General features: G+C 52.4%; 1 protein-coding gene across 3 annotated transcripts in view; it reads right to left on the bottom strand.

Annotated features, from left to right (window-relative positions):
* MROH1 (maestro heat like repeat family member 1) overlaps positions 1-18794 on the bottom strand; it is a 111027-nt gene that overhangs the window by 50957 nt on the left and 41276 nt on the right. For all 3 annotated transcript variants that reach the window (XM_074943658.1, XM_074943657.1, XM_074943659.1), the window contains exons 13-21: positions 18222-18341; positions 11122-11232; positions 7509-7653; positions 7329-7369; positions 6463-6604; positions 5140-5192; positions 4140-4247; positions 2779-2898; positions 1345-1467 (exon numbers count right to left, since the gene is read on the bottom strand). In XM_074943658.1, coding sequence (XP_074799759.1) covers positions 1345-1467; positions 2779-2898; positions 4140-4247; positions 5140-5192; positions 6463-6604; positions 7329-7369; positions 7509-7653; positions 11122-11232; positions 18222-18341 — 963 coding nt within the window. The remainder of the gene's footprint in view (positions 1-1344; positions 1468-2778; positions 2899-4139; positions 4248-5139; positions 5193-6462; positions 6605-7328; positions 7370-7508; positions 7654-11121; positions 11233-18221; positions 18342-18794) is intronic.

The raw sequence follows: 18794 nt of genomic DNA, 5'->3' as shown, positions 1-18794 counted from the left end.
CCCATACCAAACGAGAAAGCTATTCCCTTGCTTCCTTTGCGAACACCTCCGCCACGCACTGCCCTCACTTTGCTCTGCTGTTACATGCACGCAAGGTAAATATTTGACAACTGTAGTTTCTGGCGATTGCCATTAGGTGGCGCACGCTGATAGCCTGCCACAGGTGGGTATGTCGGTCACTCCATGGAGAGCAATCTACTGCCCTCCCAATAAGTGCAAATTCTTGGTTTGCCATAGTGGGCTGAGTCAATGGTCTGAAGCAACAGTTCTCGGACTGGTTTGTTTCCTAGGGGGCTCCTTTCTCAAGAGGTTTCCCAGTAGGATGTGGGGGCTGGGGTGATAGGCCTTACACAAGGTGGTCAGGAGAGCCACTGTTCTAGAGGGCGGTCAGCTCAGAGTAACCTTGGAGGGGTTGACTCCCCAGCACAGCTGGGCCCCTGGAGTGAAAGCCTTGCAAGTTCCCCCTCCCAGCGTGGAAGAGCAGTGACCCTTCACAGGCTGCTCTTTACGAGTGGAAGAGCTTCTGCGTCTCTGCAGAGCGGCTTGGCCCCCGCCAGGACACGGCCCTCCTGCCTCAAGATGGGTTCCTCCCCCCAACCTCATGCCCATTATACTGTGTGCACCTTTGACCAGAATCAGACTATTAACCCCTAGCCTGGGTCCGTCTGTTGCATGTGAAGGGCCCATAATTTGGGCCCAAGGGGCACAAAGCACAGTGGGGGTGAGGGCAGGAGACTATTCTGCCGCCTTCCATCGGCGGCCACCACACCGCTCAGGACTTAGACATTAACCAGACCTTGTCAAGGGGGGCAAGCCCAGGCCAAGTCCACTCTGCACATCCCTGTGCATCAGATTCCCCCCAGAGACGGGGACAGTGCGAATGCATTTGAGGGCAGGCTCTGGCTGCCAGCTCTTGTGCACTACCTAGTCAATAGCTCCCCTCTGGGGACGTGCGAGGCTACAGCCCACACATGGCTCTGAACAGGTAACGCACTGGTGTTATTCACCATCCAGCCTCGACCTCTCAGGAGACTCCCTATTTGGCAGATACAGACACTGAAGCTGTGGCTTCTTCAAGGCCTCCCAGCAAGGAAGAGGCAGAGCTGGGACTGGAGTTCATAGGAGGTCCCAGTTCCCAACCCTCTGCTCATTCCACTCCTCCCTGCAGCCAATGACACTCCTGTGAGAGCCAAGGGGACTGGGCAGCCCCCGTAACATTCCCTTGAGACACAGGGGACTAGGCCTGTTTAGTGAAGAGCTGCTCAGGTGTGGAGATCGGATTGTGTTGGGGCTCTGGAAGCACCTACCCCCATCACCCCACTCCAGGTTACTTGGCCCTTTTACCTTGAAGATACTGAACAGTCCCACTGATTTTTTGAAGACGTCGGATTTGACAAAGTCTTCTAGTTTGGCCAGGGTTTCGTCCAGGTGATTTATTGCACAGATCCCAAAGCCAGAGGCAAGTCCCTGGAGGATGGGGAGAGAGCTATTAATTCACCAGCCCTGACTGGCCGGTTCAAAACACAATTCTTGGTGGTTTAACACCAGGCTTTCAAAGCGTGCTCAGCTGACAGCGGGCCTGGCAGCTTGGCAGTTTACGCTCTCCACAGAGCAGCGGCTCAGATATCTTCATATGGGGGCACAGCTTGTGAAAGGCTCCAGTCTTCGCATACAGCCAAGCCACTCAGAGCAAAGTGGAGTCTCTCATGTAGTCTAAATTACTAGAGGAGTGAAGCTTTGGCCTGCCTAGCAGACCCTCGTGGGTCATGGCACACCTGGCCACCCAGGCTAGCCACAGCTGTCAGTATAAGCAAGCCAGCTATACTATGTTCTCCAGAAGTCACACATGAGTTTTGCTTCCCCAGCAGACAGACAGGAGCAAATTCAAGGGAGTCCAAATCTACTGGTATCAAAAGCAACTTTAGCAGGTTGCCTTCCACATTATAACTCCCCACGCCAGGTAGTCCAGCAAGTTGGGCTGAAACTCCATAAACTGTTTATTAAAAACTGGCCCTTACTGGATCAGAGCCAGTCACCATTAACTTATGTCTGTGCTGCCCTTAAACATGACTAGATGCAGGGGTAACATTCACCCCGAGACATCTGAACAGTGCAAAGTAACGCTACATGGCAGCTTACGACAGCGACGGAGAATCCTGTATCCAGGTGACAGCTCAGGGAGCCCATGTAATCACCAGGGAAAGAGACCACCAGAGGCAGGCACCCCAGGGCTGGTTTCCTCTCTCACCCAGAACACTGCGGCACTAGCAGCCAGGCGCTAACATGGTTTAAGGTGTTACTCTGACTGACCCATAGAGCATACCTCTTGGGAGTTCAACCTCTTCCCGCGGTACCCCATGTTCCTTGGATCCCCCTGTACTGAGCCAGCCTGTTCCGAACTTCGCTTCTTTATGTAGTCTGGCAAGCACCACTCCCCCCAGACACTAGCTGGAGTGGGTAGGGAGACAGCTTTAGGTCTCAAACGAGGCCATGCGCTAAGAAGGGATCGTTAGTGTGGCACTGGGGAAAGGGTAGGAAGCAGCTTTATCTCAAGGCCACATCTGCCTGGCCATTGAGTCTTGGGCCAAACCCAGAGGGAGACATGAAGAGGTGGAATAAGCTGGTTATAAAAGTGCCTAGGGGGGCAGAGGGCTGGAGCCTGCACTAGTTTGTCATTCAGTGGGTGTGTGACACACAGAAGGAGGCAGGGCATGTAGTGGGGAAGCCCCCTTCTCACTAGAGGGCATGGTGGTGCTGGCCCACATGCTGTCTCCTCACCTCCCTTTCTGCTTCCTCCTGGTACCTGGCTGTTTCAAGCAGCTCTTGAAGCTGCTTTTGCACCACATCCTTGTTCGAACAGACCCTAAGAGCTGTTCCAATGCACTTATACAGGAAGTTCTGGAAGACAAGAAGAGGAGCATTGTGTTCCATGGAACCAAAACACCAGCAGAGCCCTTGGGAGAGCAGACATCACCCATGGCCTTCCACTCAGCCTCCAGCTACCCTGCAACGCAGGCCACGGCTCAGGAGATCATGTATTGACTGTACGGCCCAAGTGCACACATTGCTCTGACCCCTTTCAGCACCCGAGACTCCAGCTGGCCAAAGTTTTACTCTTGCAATAGAGCATTCCCAGGCACAAGGGGACGACAGGATGGGGCCCTGCACAGGGACAGAATAGGACAGGACACAAGAACCCAGGATTCACTGGCGCAGGAAGGGGAGGCGTTGTAGGGTAGGGGTCAGGCAGGAAGAAGCAGCAGCAGCGAGCTTAGGCTACAGCAGGGAAGCTGCAAGTTAAGTTTTTAGCTCAACAGTCCAGACGCTAGAACCAGCTGCTCCCACTGCAGCTAGCCCATGGCACGTCTAGCCACTCCATGCACACTCCAACCCACGCCTGCCATTCGGCTGCTGCTCTTGGGGGGATGGGCCCGCACACACACCACTCTCGAAAACCCCAAACTCAGCCAGCCCTGCTTCAGCACACGAGGACCAGAGCAGAGACAACTGCTGCAATTCATTAACCCCCCTTGGCAGCTCTGGGCTTCAGCTACCACATGTATGTAGGAGACTTACGTCAGCCTCAGCACCCCTCACTTCCACAGCCTCACCTCACGTCTCTCCTCCCACGACAGCTGGGTCTAACATCATTTCTTTCCTTCGTGCTCTTCGCTGCCCAGGAGGGCCAGAACCTCGGCGACCCTCAACACCTCACTGAGGCAGACCCTAAATCCTGCTCTCTTCTTCTCCAAAATATCGCCAAAGCCACCCACTCCTCCCTGGCTGCACCCATGAGACCCTGGCTCGCTCGCGCAAACATGGACCAATTCGCCACAACTAGAGTAACTGAAACGTTGGGCGATTCCTTGACTCAGTGGCCCAAACGCCCCTCAGAGGCGGCGCACAGCAAGGCACTACCGTGGTGACACCGCGACCGCCACTTCTTCCAACGGCGCCTAGAATCCAAGTCGTTGGCTGTATGCGGCAGCTGACCAAGATCAGCCCCAGGCTTCCCCATCCCTTCCAGCTGGGCCTGGCTGGGAGCAGATGCTTCCCTCTGAATGCCAAAGTACCCAGCCCCTTCACCCCCACAGCCGCCTCCCCAGGGATACAAGCCCAGGAGGACGACGACGACAGACCTTCTCGGAGGGAAAGCCATTGTAGCTGCTCAGCTGCTTGCACATTTCCATGCTGAACTGACAAATCCAAGCGTCGTCAGAAATCGCTGTCAGCGTCTCCCAGAGGAACTGCAGGGGAGAGAAACGGAGAGAACGGATTTCTATTCAGAGCCTCCCGGCGTGCGAGGAGAAGAGAGCCCCCGCCCAAGTGCTGGGCGTGTTTAAGCCTCTATTTAAAGCTCAGCGCCTTGAGTGTCTGAATTCAACACACGCCCAGAGACGGAGACTCCCGAGAGGCACCGCTAAGACAGATGTTCAGAGCACAGGGGCGCATACAGGCTCCACTCTGCTGAATGGAGGCAGGGCCCCAGAGGTTAGTGACTGTCATTATCCGAGGCCGGCCCAGCTAACTCTACTCTGCCTCTCAGCTATTTCCTTCCAGCTCTCAGCATGAACACTGGTGCTGCCTTGGAAGGAGTCTCAGGGGGGAGGAGGAGTTCTTCCCGGAGAACAGCATGCTGCCTCTTCCAGGAGCAGGAGGAACCCCTGCACTAGTTCCTTGATTGCTCCAGGCCTTATTTTAAACTTTAACAAATCCCCTGCGCACATGCTGTTCTGGGATTCGTGCCCTCTGGCGACCCAGGAAGCCTAGAGAGGAGACGGCTCGGGTACTTCCCCTACCAGGCCCTGCCTGAACCCATCAGCAGCTACGCTAACCTGAGCCCCGTCATTTGTCCGAGCCAAGACGTCTCTTCAGAGCAGTCCATGGCAACTGGGGACACACAGCTGCCTCACAGTGGGGGCAGAGGTCCGGGTTCTAGGCCTACAGCCTTGCACATGGCGTAAAGGCACGCTCCCTCTGCCGCACTAATCCTCAGAGGAGGCACAACGGCCTCTTGAGCAGACACAGGGTCGCCAAGTGCTCCAGGCTGCATTTGTGACCCCCCACCCTGCCTCCCAAGCGTGCACCCCCACACCCCATTAACAATACAGGCTATTACACCCCTTTGAACCCACTTACCAAAAGCAGCTTGTCTTCCCACTCCTTTGGGGACAGGGATTTCTCCGTATTTGCTACAAGAAAAACCAAACCCTTCGTGTGTGCTGGTTTCAGATCAGCACCCTACAAAGCACAGAGTGCAGCAGGCAGAACAGGTTCTCCTGGGGATCGCAGAGCCAACACTCCAAACACAGCCATGGACACGTTACTAGCTCTCGCAAGGAGGCTGGTGTGTAAATGCAGCAGTTACCTTTGATTTAACACACAGTTTAAGTGCAATATTTTGGGAGACCTAAATGGAGTCCAGTTATCAGTTACAGTGGCAATAAGGGTCATTAAATCAAGGTGCCAACTGGAGAGTTTGCAAAGAACATGAACTTACATCGAAGAACCTCTGCGCTTTTTGGCATGGCTGGTCACACTGCCCCCACCCCACTAGTGGGAGCACTGAGATTATTTCACTGAAGTGTCCCTAGCCTCTGTTTGCCAGAAGCTGGGAACGGGCGATGGGATGGATCACTTGATTCCCTGTTCTGTTCATTCCCTTTGGGGCCCTTGGCATTGGCCACTGTTGGAAGACCGGACACTGGGCTGGATGGACCTTTGGTCTGACCCAGTACAACCATTAGGTAAATGGAAGGATTAGCTAAATGCAGGAATGCAAAATCCCACAGGAGGCCACACCTTCGCGTCAGGGTGGCCAGTGTGAAGGCTGCATCCAACCTGGAGCGTCAGGGCACGAGCGGCAGCACTAACACCGAGGCGTGGCCCGCACATTCAGCTCCCAGCATGCAGCGCTCCTTCCAAAGAAAGGAGACGAGCGTTTGCAGCACCATGTTACAAGGTAGCCACTGACACCATGGGCGGAATTGCAGAACCCTGGCTGCACTTCCTGGCCTTGGCCTTGCAGGAGCAGCAGGGATCAGAGGATATGTGTAGCCTTAATTGGCCAAGTGTTTCTCTTCTGTGGTTTTCTAGATTTTGCTCCTCAAAGCCGCACAGGCTCCAAGGTGTGGCTGGCCTCCTGATGCCTGACGGCAGGCTTTCCAGGGCACAGCACTGCACGCCAGCCCCGTGTGACAGGGCAGGAGGGCTGCCTCCTGCAAGCTGCACATCGAGGCTGCTGTCACAGGTGGGAGACAGCCAGCCAGAGCAGCTCGTGGGTTGCTTACAGTGATCTGCATGGCCTCTTCGTGTTTGAATAGTTACAGTTTAATGCTGAGTAGTTCCAGTCTGCTGCCCATCCCCACAGTATCCGAGTGCAACAGCGCACACCAACAGCAGCCTTTAGATATCACAGGCCTCTGAATAAGACTTTCGCTTGTGGCCCCATTAATGCCTTACCTTCCAAGTGCTCTACTAAGGGGGGAATCTTCTTATTCCACAGCTGGCCCAGCATGGGATGGATATTAAGGTGCAATACATTCAGCAGACGCAGGGCAGCTGCCCCCCGACTGTCTCCTAAATATGGCTGTGAAGACACAGTCTGGGGGAAATGGGGCAGAAGAGAATTACAGCAGGTGAATTCACAGTTGTGTATATAATTCCTGTAAGCACTGGAAGGCTACAGAAAGATGTGGAGGTTAAGTATAGCTTCGCTCCCCTCCGCAAACCCAGCACAATTGCTTTAGCCATCATGGAAACACCAGCAGCCAGGACACAAGCATGCAGCTGACAGAGGGGAGACGGGATGTTTCGCCAAGGACGTGGGGGTAAATCCCGTTTCCTGAGACATGCTAGGAAGTTCCCAATATCAAAGAGCAGGGGGGCCTGGTTTTTAAGAAGCTCCTGGGTAACATTTCCAAGAGTGCCCAAGTCCCGTTTTCACAGATGATGTAGGCACATGGAACCCCAAGTGCCCAAGTCACTTATGAAAACAGGACGTTTCTGAAAGTATTTCCCCTTGCTCATAAAAGGGCCGACAGACTACAGAGAACTCCATCAGTAGAAAGGACCCAGCTGCTGCTCCCTGGATCACAGCACGTCCATCTCAGATTACAGTGATGACAAGAGCGGTAAGGCCAGAGGAACGATTATCCAGGCTTTTACAGCACCCCCGGCTTGGAGGCACCAGGGCCTGGGTAGTCGGGGGGCACTAGTACCAGGGCAGACCATTCTCAGCCTGGTCTTCCCACCCCCTCCAGGGAAGAAAATGCCGCCTTCTTTCAGCACAAAGAGAACCCAGACAGACCAGCCCCAACCTCACTCACCAGCAGCCTCGCCATCAGAGCGCACGGCGATGGCAGGTTTGCTACAAATACAGAAACAAGTGTCAGACGGGAAACCTGCTCACCTAGAGCCTGAGCACAAGACTAGACGCTCTGGAGGCTCAATGCTTCCTGCTGAAGCAGGCACAGAATCTGCCCAGGAGAGCAGCTGCCGATACAAACCATGAGTGTCGTAGTGGATGAGGACGGCATTCTCTCCCTCCTCTTGTTTCTTTGTAGCCAGGTGCATTAGGCTCCTGCACAGGGGGGTCAGGGCACCGGTGAACTGTATGGGGGTGACGAACTCCAAGAGATACGGCCAGAGAACCTGCAGAGAACAAGTCAATCATGTTTGTCTAGCACAGGAGCGGGCTAACTTTTTGGCCTGAGGGCCGCATCGGGTTTCTGAAGTTGTATGGAGGGCCGGTTAGGGGAGGCTGTGCCTCCCCAGACAGCCAGGCATGGCCTAGCCCCCGCCCCTTATCTGCCCCCCCCCGCCCGCTTCTCACCCCCTGATGGCCCCCCTGGGACTCCTGCCCCATCCAACCCTCCTTGTTCCCTGATGGCCCCACCATGGACCCCTGCCACATCCACTGCCCCTGCTCTCGGTCCCCTGACCACCCCCAGAACCCCCGCCCCTAACTGCCCCCTGCCACCCCATCCAACCCCCTCCAAGGATTTTAAAGAATCCTTATTGAGGTTGCAGGAACAAACCATCCCAATGTGTAGAAAGAATAGTAAATATGGCAGGCAACCAGCTTGGCTTAACAGAGAAATCCTTGCTGATCTTAAAACACAAAAAAAGCAGCTTACAAGAAGTGGAAGATGGGACAAATGACCAGGGAAAAGTATAAACATATTGCTCGGGCATGCAGGAGTGAAATCAGGAAGGCCAAATCACACCTGGAGTTGCAGCTAGCAAGAGATGTTAAAAGTAACAAGAAGGGTTTCTTCAGGTATGTTAGCAACAAGAAGAAAGTCAAGGAAAGTGTGGGCCCCTTACTGAATGAGGGAGGCAACCTAGTGACAGAGGATATGGAAAAAGCTAATGTACTCAATGCTTTTTTTGCCTCTGTTTTCACGAACAAGGTCAGCTCCCAGACTGCTGCACTGGGCAGCACAGCATGGGGAGGAGGTAACCAGCCCTCTGTGGAGAAAGAAGTGGTTCGGGACTATTTAGAAAAACTGGACGAGCACAAGTCCATGGGGCCGGATGCGCTGCATCCGAGAGTGCTAAAGGAGTTGGCGGATGTGATTGCAGAGCCATTGGCCATTATCTTTGAAAACTCGTGGCGAACGGGGGAAGTCCCAGATGACTGGAAAAAGGCTAATGTAGTGCCAATCTTTAAGAAAGGGAAGAAGGAGGATCCTGGGAACTACAGGCCGGTCAGCCTCACCTCAGGTCCTCAAGGAATCAATCCTGAAGCACTTAGAGAGGAAAGTGATCAGGAACAGTCAGCATGGATTCACCAAGGGAAAGTCATGCCTGACTAATCTAATTGCCTTCTGTGAAGAGATAACTGGCTCTGTGGATGAGGGGAAAGTAGTGGACATGTTATTCCTTGACTTTAGCAAAGCTTTTGATACAGTCTCCCACAGTAACTTAAAGAAGTATGGGCTGGATGAATGGACTATAAGGTGGATAGAAAGCTGGCTAGATAGTCAGGCTCAACAGGTAGTGATCAATGGCTCCATGTCTAGTTGGCAGCCGGTATCAAGTGGAGTGCCCCAGGGGTCGGTCCTGGGGCCGGTTTTGTTCAATATCTTCATAAATGATCTGGAGGATGGTGTGGATTGCACACTCAGCAAATTTGCGGATGATACTAAACTAGGAGGAGTGGTAGATATGGTGGCAGGTAGGGATAGGATACAGAGGGACCTAGACAAATTGGAGGATTGGGCCAAAAGAAATTTGATGAGGTTCAACAAGGACAAGTGCAGAGTCCTGCACTTAGGACGGAAGAATCCCATGCACCGCTACAGACTAGGGACCGAATGGCTTGGCAGCAGTTCTGCAGAAAAAGGACCTGGGGTTACAGTGGACGAGAAGCCGGATAGGAGTCAACAGTGTCCCCTTGTTGCCAAGAAGGCCAATGGCATTTTGGGATGTACAAATACAGGCACTGCCAGCAGATCGAGGGACATGATCCTTCCCCTCTATTCGACATTGGTGAGGCCTCATCTGGAGTACTGTGTCCAGTTTTGGGCCCCACACTACAAGAAGGATGTGAAAAAATTTGAAAGTGTCCAGTGGAGGGCAACAAAAATGATTAGGGGACTGGAGCACATGACTTATGAGGAGAGGCTGAGGGAACTGGGATTGTTTAGTCTGCGGAAGAGAAGAATGAGGGGGGATTTGATAGCTGCTTTCAACTACCTGAAAGGGGGTTCCAAAGAGGATGGATCTAGACTGTTCTCAGTGGTAGCAGATGACAGAACAAGGAGTAATGGTCTCAAGTTGCAGAGGGGGAGGTTTAGGTTGGATATTAGGAAAAACTTTTTCACTAGGAGGGTGGTGAAGCACTGGAATGCATTACCTAGGGACGTGGTGGAATCTCCTTCCTTAGAAGTTTTTAAGGTCAGGCTTGACAAAGCCCTGGCTGGGATGATTTAGTTGGGGATTAGTCCTGCTTTGAGCAGGGGGTTGGACTAGATGACTTCCTGAGGTCCCTTCCAACCCTGATGTTCCATGATTCTAACCACCCCTTCTCCCTGACCGCCCCTGGATCCCTAGCCTTAACTGCCCCCCACCACCTTTCTCCTTCCTGACTGCCCCCCAGGAAACCCTGCCCCCATTCAACCCCACTGTTCCCCACCCTCTGACAGCCCCGACCCCATCCACCCTCCGAACTCCCCTGCCCTCTATCCAATCCCCCCCGCTCCCTGCCCTGTTACCGCGCTGCCTGGAACGCCGGTGGCTGGCAGCACGGCTGCACCAGGACAGGCGGCAGCGCGGCAGAGAGCACTGGGTCAGCTGGGTCTGCCGCCCAGAGCATTGCGCCAGTGGCGAGGTGAGCTGAGGCTGCGGGGGAGGGGTGACAGCCTCCCGGGCCAGGAGCTCAGGGGCCGGGCAGGACGGTCCCGCAGGCCAGATGTGGCCCATAGTTTGCCCACCTCTGGTCTAGCACCCTTAGTGCTTCACAGGAGCGTGATACGGTCCCTGCCCAAGGCACTGAATCGAAAGGACTCCGATAGCCCCATGAGAAATGCCTGACCACAGGGATTGGCTGGACGGGAAGGGGAGGGGGGTTTCCATTGAGGGGCACCATCCATGTGGCATCAGAGGTGGAAGAATAATTAACTGTCTGAACATTCCCCTCCTCTGACCCACCAGCTCTCTTTTCAGGAAGGACAGAACCCTTCAAGTTGGCTGGCACCTTGTACACCTGCTCTGAACCCGGATGCTAATGGACATCAAGGCCTTCTCATCTTCCACCACTTCACAAACTCACCTGAGACAGTTCCTTGTTCAGAGTTTACAAATCCAGGTGCCCTCAGCTTAGAGGAAAGAGCAACTGGACTCTGTCACCAAACGATTCAGTGAAGAGCCTATTTGTTCTCTTCTCCGACGAGAGAGCAGGGAGATCTGTGCCTGGCTTTGGAACTGCAATAGTCTGACTTGCCTAAAAGCAGGCCTGACAACAGATTATGCAGGCCAAACAGCACCCCCCGGCCAGCTCTTACCAAGTGCATTAACACTGGCAATTCCCAACTCACGCACTTGGTAAGGCAGGTGGTACAGGGCACGGACTGAGTTCAGCCCCAAGCAGGGAGCGACAGTACTCCACAGACTCACCTCGTCCATCCTGTCGACAGTGGTGCTGATGAGAAAGAGAGTATTGATGCTGATGTTCTGGACGCTGTCACTAGTTAAGTCATCAGCTTCCGGCGTCTGCTTCCTGGGTTGCTGTAAGGGAGCACGAACGCAGGTTAAGAGAGGAGCACAGGTGTGATCAGGCCCAGGAGACAGAGGGCAGGCAACAGAGGCCAGCTCCCTCTCCCCTGGGGCTGCACCATCACCCCCTCCCCACACCTACACAGGCTCACATTTTCCAAGCCATCAACACAGCATGCTCAGCAGACGGCAGCGTTACTCTGGGATCACGACAGGCCTCTGCCTTCCCCGCCCCATGCTATTTTGACTCCTTGCACATCAGTCACCTTGTCTCTGGAAGGAGCTGCAGGCCGCCCTCCTGCCAGATTGCACCCATTTTACTGATGGGGAAGGAAGCACTGAGTATACGGCCTTTTTGTTTATTTTTAAGCATCTGTGTGTTAGGCCTGAATTTCTATATCCTGTCTGTAAAGGCCTGTACTCTAAGAATTTAGGAGTATTCTTATCACTTGGCAAGTTCTAGAGGTATAAAAGAAAGAATCAAAATCACTGTCTGCTGATGTAAGGTCCTTCTCTTACTGTGACAGTCTGAGGCCCTGTTCTTAGGCTAAGGCCTTTGGCTAAGTAGCAGAGGCAGCCATAAGCTGGGAAGAGACCGGTCACCTCCTCACATTGAAAGAAGGTGCTATTGGGCTGTTAGGATACAATCCTGTCCTGATAATGCCTGTCGCCTCCAAAGAAAGGGAAGTGCCTAGAAGATGTAAAAGAAAACAGTTTGAGACCATCCTGTCTGGCAAGAACTCACTTATCAGGTGCGATGTGAAATCCTCATTTGTGTGTTGTTCTATCATTGTGGTCCCCATTTCCCTATTGTTTGTCTGTATCATCTCTGTCTGGTTCTGTGATTGTTTGTCCACTGTATAATTATTTTTGCTGGGTGTAAACTAATTAAGGTGGTGGGATATAATTGGTTATATAATCATGTTACAATATGTTCAGATTGATTAGTTAAATTTCAGGAAAATGATTGGTTAAGGTATAGCTAAGCAGAACACATTTTGCTATATAGTCTGCAGTCAGTCAGGAAGTGGGGGGGATGGGAAATGGGAGTGGGGAAATTGGAATCAAGTTTTGCTAAGGGGGGGAATGGGAACGGGAAGAGGGGCACAGGTGTAAGGCTCTGTGGTGTCAGAGCTGGGAAGGGGGACACGAAGGAAGGAAACTGGAATCATGCTTGCTGGAAGTTCAACCCAATAAACATCAAATTGTTTGTACCTTTGGACTTTGGGTATCGTTGCTCTCTGTTCATGCGAGAAGGACCAGGGAAGTAAGTGGGTGAAGGAATAAAAGCCCCCTAACATCTTGGTGCCGTGACTTGGATGCTTCGGATAGGTGAGTGGTAGCCTGTAAGTCCCCCTCCCCAACAGTCCGGGCAGCTGCTTGGAGGGGGTATTGCGAACTCTCCTGATGGTAGTTGCAGGTTCTGGCAAGCCAGGATAAAGGATTTTTTGGATAAATGGGTAAGGAAGAACCAGGGCCCATACCAGGTGCAGGGGTCACCCTGGGATGAGATTAAAAAAGAAATGGAGGTAGTGTTAGGGGACCCAGAGGGATGGGAGGTGGCTGAGGAGCCCACCCTCCTTTGGTATACAGGTAGTGGAAGAAGGTCCCTGCCCATGGGGACTGGATGCCTTCCAGGGAAAGGAGGCCCTTCAGTCCCCTTGTGAGAGGTTTGAAGTAAGGGCAGCATTATGGGAAGCTGCCAGGAATCTTTCAAGTTTGGTGCTGCTCCAGCAAGGGCTGCTGAAGGGTTGTCAATTAGTGAGGGGTGGTTACACATGATTTGGCACAACAGGGTTTAGAGTCCAAAGCAGAGTTAACAGACTCCCTTAGAGACTGGAGCTGGGACTTGGCCCTGGGGGAGTGGAGGGGGGGGAGTTTCAAAAGTGCAGAATGGCAGGGTTTGCAGGAGCAGGTAACAACCCCCACCTCTTCTCCCAGAGCCAGGATGAGAACCTGGGGATAAGGGTTCCCAACTGTTGCAACCCAGGGAACCTACCCTTGGCTCAGAGCTAACTAACTATGTCCTTTTCTTCTTTTCTCTCGGTTTACTTAATTTGCTGCTGGTAGCCTATACTTTAAACTGACCTGACAGGCTTAATTGGTTTCTTGCCATCTCTTCACCCTCTCCCCACCCCTGCCTTTCCACACTTTTGTTCTTCTGAAGTTTTAATGGAGGGTACTTTGGATAATTATGTGAGATTTTGGGGGGGGTTTTTTGGACAAAGCATGAGGGAGGTCTGCTGTATTCCACTGGAATTTTTGGAGTAAAAGATCCATGGGCATCCATGGAGACAAATGTTTTACTGCCTCTTTGAACAGTCTCAAGGCGAAGACAGCACAGGTTAAGGCAGCCGTGTGGCAATAATTGTACTTGGTGGCCGAGTTGTTACAGACAAATTGCACCACCTTAAAGAACTGAATGTAGGAGTAAGTGGTGAAAGGTTAGAAATAGCTTTTGCAAAAATTGATGATACAGGGTTTGGAGGAAAGTAAACATTTGGGAGTTGGGGAAATGGTAAAAGGTAACTGTTGTGAAGACGTTAAAAGAGTGACAGTTGTGGTGTTACAAGAAGGAAGTTTTTGTTTAATGATCAAACCCAGTTATATCAATGTAACTGTGTGTGCAACTCTGTGCAGTCACATTGGATGGAAGCTTGGTAATTAAATTATCCAAGGGGGTCAGGTAGAGTGGCTACTCCCACCACTAGGCTTCTGTCCCCAGAAGCCTTTACAGCGATTCTGAGGGAAAACGGGCCCTTTTCCCGCAGAAATGGTCTATAAAAGGGACTGCTACCGGCAGCAGGAGTAGAGAGAATCTGATCAAAATTATTTGACTATTGGGTAATGTAACCAAAATCACTAAAGGATGTAAGGGATTTCTATTGGAATTTAACTTGGCTGCCCCTGGTTGTGTCTAGCTGTACAAGATGGGAGTGTAATCGGGGTACAGTTGTGTAAAAAAAGAGTAATCACAGCGCAAGGGATGTTAGGCAAAAGAGAATTTTATGTGCGCACAGGAAAAAGGAAAAGGGGAGGAATGATGGGAACACTGAGCCTTGGGGTGGCTCTGGGGAGATCTGACTGTCACTTTGGTGGGTGTGCATAAAAACTCTGTGGGCACGGGGGATGCAGTTATACCTTGTGTAAAATTAATATGGCTAATATGTTGTGGAGGTTAAACTATGGAAGGAATGTGCATTTTCCCAGGACGTTTGCAGTGTATATTGGAGAAGGGGTTAAAAAAGCCACCACGCAAACAAAAGATGGTACTTAATTAAAATCCTATTAGGGCTCCAAAAGGAGCCACAATAGGTTGTGCTTTCTTTTTCAGATCTGTGTGTGTTTTGGAGCAGGAGATGAAACTGGAAAGTAATCAGAACTCTGGTGGAAGTGGAATGTGTCCCTTTTAAGACAGTCTCTGAGCTGTTAATAGCTTTGGATCCAAAAGCAAGCCAGAAAACCTGTGTAAATAGGTTTCAGAGTAGCAGCCGTGTTAGTCTGTAACTGCAAAAAGAAAAGGAGTACTTGTGGCACCTTAGAGATTAACAAATTTATTAGAACATAAGCTTTCGCAAGCTACAGCTCACTTCACGAAAGCTTGTGCTCATATAAATTAGTCAGTCTAAGGTGCCACAAGCACTCCTTTTCTTGAAGCTACTAGAAGACTCAGATTATGGCCCTCCAGGAAAGGGAGGTGAAAACAAACAAGTCAAGCTTGAAAATAAGGGGAAGAGGTTAACCCTAAAGGGGGGGGGGTGTGCACTGCTAAAATCTAAAGCTGTGTCTCCACTATTACCCGAGAATAAACGTAAAGCTTGGTACAGCAGAGAAACTATTGCAAACCTAGCCTCTTGTACAAGAGGGGAAACTGAGGTACACCACCTCATGAATGACCAGTGAGTGGGGTAATTCACTAGCCTGATTATATAACAAAATAGGACAGCCTGGAGGTAATTCTTCTGTTTTTCCTGCAATTAGCAAGAAGATTTGTAAAAGGAAGTGGTATTATTATTCAGGAATAATCTGTCCCCACTAGGGGATGGTGGATATTGTTTGTGTTTTTCCAGACACTCTACAAGCAAGCTGGCGCCAGCAGAAGAATAACCCACAATACCACAGATCTATGTTGTGTGTTGTTTGTCTGTGGTGTTTGTCTCGTTGCTAGCATTGTTGTGTTTCAATGAACAGAAAACCTCATGACGTGGGTGGGGGATGGCTTCAAAAGGCTGACCTTGGAGGGGGTGGAGTGGGGGGAAAGAGGTGTATGGGAATGCAAAATGCTCAACTAGGAGGCCAGCACCTGTGTAATAGCTACTGAACGGCAATTAAGGTGGTCCCCCCAAGCCCTATGGGAATAATGAGAAGGGGAGGAGCTCACTGGGAATCAATGGAGGGGTGTGTACAATAGTGTAAAGCAAGAGAAGATGTTTGGATGTGCCCCTCTCCTATGACTATGGAGGAGTAGGATCAGTGGCCTATGCAAAGGGTGGACAATTGCGTGTACTGTGTATGAGGGGTTTTGGCGGGAATGTACATATTACTGGGGGCACAATTACACCAGCCCATAACCAAACTACACCCATCTACACGCTGCTATCTGGACTTTGGTGCACATATGGATCTGTGAATCTTATTGCTGTAAATAATCATACCAGGGCATACGGCCTGATTCCACACCAAGTGGTTAAGCTGGTTTGGGCAATATCCCATTTCTCTGTGAACATTCAGTGGACTTATGATATGGACAAAAGCATGCAACAAGCTGCCCCTGCAGGTTTTGCAACTGGACACAATAAGATCTTGACCCTGTCGAAGGAGGAGAGGCAGTGTTTTGGGGGTGGCCAGGATGTTGGGCCATATTGCAGTGGTCAGAACTCTGGGTGTTGCTGTAAATCATTATAGCAGCTGCTGTATTGTTGTTAACAGTATTTGTATGTTATGTTGCGTATGGAAATGATTAAGGGGCACAACCCCCTAGAAAACAGTCACTAATTATAACCGATAAGGAATGTAGTAAGCCTTCCACCCCCTACAGCGTACTAGACAACCCCGACCCAACCTTCTCGGGCCCCCTGTAACGGGAAGTCTGGAACACTAGTTGGAATAGATGTGGTATGTCCGTACGAGAGAAGGTGCAGGGCACTAGACTACACAGGGGCAGTGGGACAAACGGAATATTGACACCTTCCACCTGGATGCCTGGCCCTATCGGGAAATGTGTCACCATATGTCCTGTGCTTTTCCAGGGATACCTGGACAGGAGGATCCCAAAAAAGAAAAAGAAAAAAATGGGGGTGGGAGTGTTAAGATATAGATATTCAGGCCACTGTGAATTTTGGGTGCCAGTCTTGACACCTTCTGCTTTCCCAGATGCGAGCACTCCCTATTCCAACCGATGCCTTGGGGCTGTAGGCAGCCAGCCTGGCACCATGTCTCAAGTGGACACTTGAGAATTTGGGCCCAGATGACTAGGCCCACGAAGCCCATGAGAGGCAGGCAAGGCCTAACCCTGGCCTTTTAGCTGGGTGCTCAAGCTTTCCCCCCAGCTTTTGGCTAGAAGCTAAGGAGGGGATTATCAGTTGCCAAGACCCCCACCCCTGTTTCCCCTGCCAGTCTACCTCAGTTATTCCCTTTTCCTGTGGAAGCAGTTGGGGAGGAGCATGGAGGAGCCATTGAGGAAGGAGGAGGGAGGAAATTCCAGCAATTGCGAAGCAAGATGCTTCAGCCTGTGAGTGAGGGACTGTGTGAGGGTGAAGACCGAAGAAACCAGAGAGGACTGGCAGGACAGAGTTCATGGGGTACAAGAATAATGCGCGGGTGGAGAACTGACAGATGGGGGGAGCGGGGGTGCAGTGGATTGCCCACCTTGGGACCACATCTAGAAACATGCCAGCTTCTCAGGCTCAACAACCCCAAAGTAGGCAGCTCTGTGGTGCAAGCAGCAACAGAAACCCAGTTTCCAGACTCCCAGGCCTGCCTGCAGAGCTCCACAGTCCAGTCTGCAGCCCCTCTTCTCCTCTGGCGACACCTCTCTGCTGAAGAGAAGTCCCTGCCAGGCTAGGCCACCATCTTCATCCATCTGGGCTGGCCACACTTTGCTGGACTTGTATCTCCACAGCCCCACCTCCGCTCCCAAGGCAAGAGCAGCTGCCGTCTGCTCCATCTCATGCACCTTTGGTTTGGCCACTGAGCTCCTGGCCCAATCTCTTTGGCCATTCGTATCACCCCTGGGCAGGAGGGCCATAGACCTCCCACTTTTTGAAGTGTGGAGGCCAGCTGGGGAGCCTGGGCAGTGATGGGAGCCGCATGGACCCAGAGAGGAGCCCCCGGCCCTGCCCCTACCCCCTAGGCTCTCCACCGCTCTTACCCGGACAGGTGGGGCCTCTGAGCTGCAGCCCGGCATGGTAAGAGCCATGCGGGAAGCTGTGGGAGCCACGGCGTGGATCCCCTACCTGTCCTCGGTGGGAGTCTGGGGGGGGTGGGGACACAGCCTGGGGGGGGTGGGGACACAGCCCCACCCTCACCGTGGACAGGTGGAGGGTCCACCACAGCTCCCCACAGTTGCCTGAGAGGCTTTTACCATGGCCAGGCTGTGGCTCTGAACCGGGTCGAGGAGAGCTGTGGGGAGTGGGTCCCTCTACCTGCCCTGCTCTGGCTTTGGGGAGGGAGGGGCAGGAGGGGGAGAAGAGAGAAGAGAAGGAGTGGAGACAGTGCCTGGGGGGGTGCCTGTGGCCCCCACCCCCACCACTTTTGGGAAGGCTCCAATGTCCTTGATGTGCTGGCTTGAATTAAAACCAAGATTTGCTCTCACATGGGCCCAAGAGACCACACAGGTCCCGCTGAGAGAGCCTACTACCGCCAGGCTAGACAAATGAACTTTACACCCAGACCAGCAGCCTGAGGGCGCAGAGCCAGTCCTCACAGAGAGTCGCGTGCCCTGATCCAGAAGGACAAGGCAAGGGTAATCGGAAGAACTGGCTGTATCATGGCAGTTTTACCGTGTCAGGAGGAAGGGCGCACTGGTGGACGATGTACTCAATCATGACTTCCCCGCCTGCCTGTTCCAGATAGCCATGGTGAGCCATCGCGCTGATCACCTGGACCACGGCCCGTTTCACCTAGAGGAACGGAGGGTGAGCAGTGAACTCCACAGTGGCAGCCTCTTGAGCAAAGCAGAGGCTGGTATCTCCTCCTTGGCTGGAGCAGGCGGGAACAAGTAATCGTCCTTGACCTCCGCCCCGATCCCTGGCACCCATCTGTTGCAGGAAAGGCCTACATGAACGCAAGCCAGCTGCTGGCTATGCTGCCATGCACACCAGAGGGGATTCTTAAGCCATTTAAGAGCCTCCCAAGGCTGCACAAGTCACTGCTCTAGAGGCCAGGCACTTAGATTGAAAACCAAACTCTGGTGCTTTGCAAGCAGAACCACACCCTGCAGAGCCAGATTAGCTACAGGAACTCTTCTCACACCCAGGGCTTGAGAGAGACGGGGCAGGGAGCTGCCCCCAGCCAGCTTGGGTCTAAACCAGACACCTCCCTTTGCTGCACTGACAAAGGGAAGGGGGACAGAG

The sequence above is a fragment of the Natator depressus genome, chromosome 2 (genome assembly GCF_965152275.1).
Source record: "Natator depressus isolate rNatDep1 chromosome 2, rNatDep2.hap1, whole genome shotgun sequence".
Taxonomy (NCBI): Eukaryota; Metazoa; Chordata; order Testudines; family Cheloniidae; genus Natator; species Natator depressus.
This window is presented reverse-complemented; position numbering and strand designations above follow the sequence as displayed.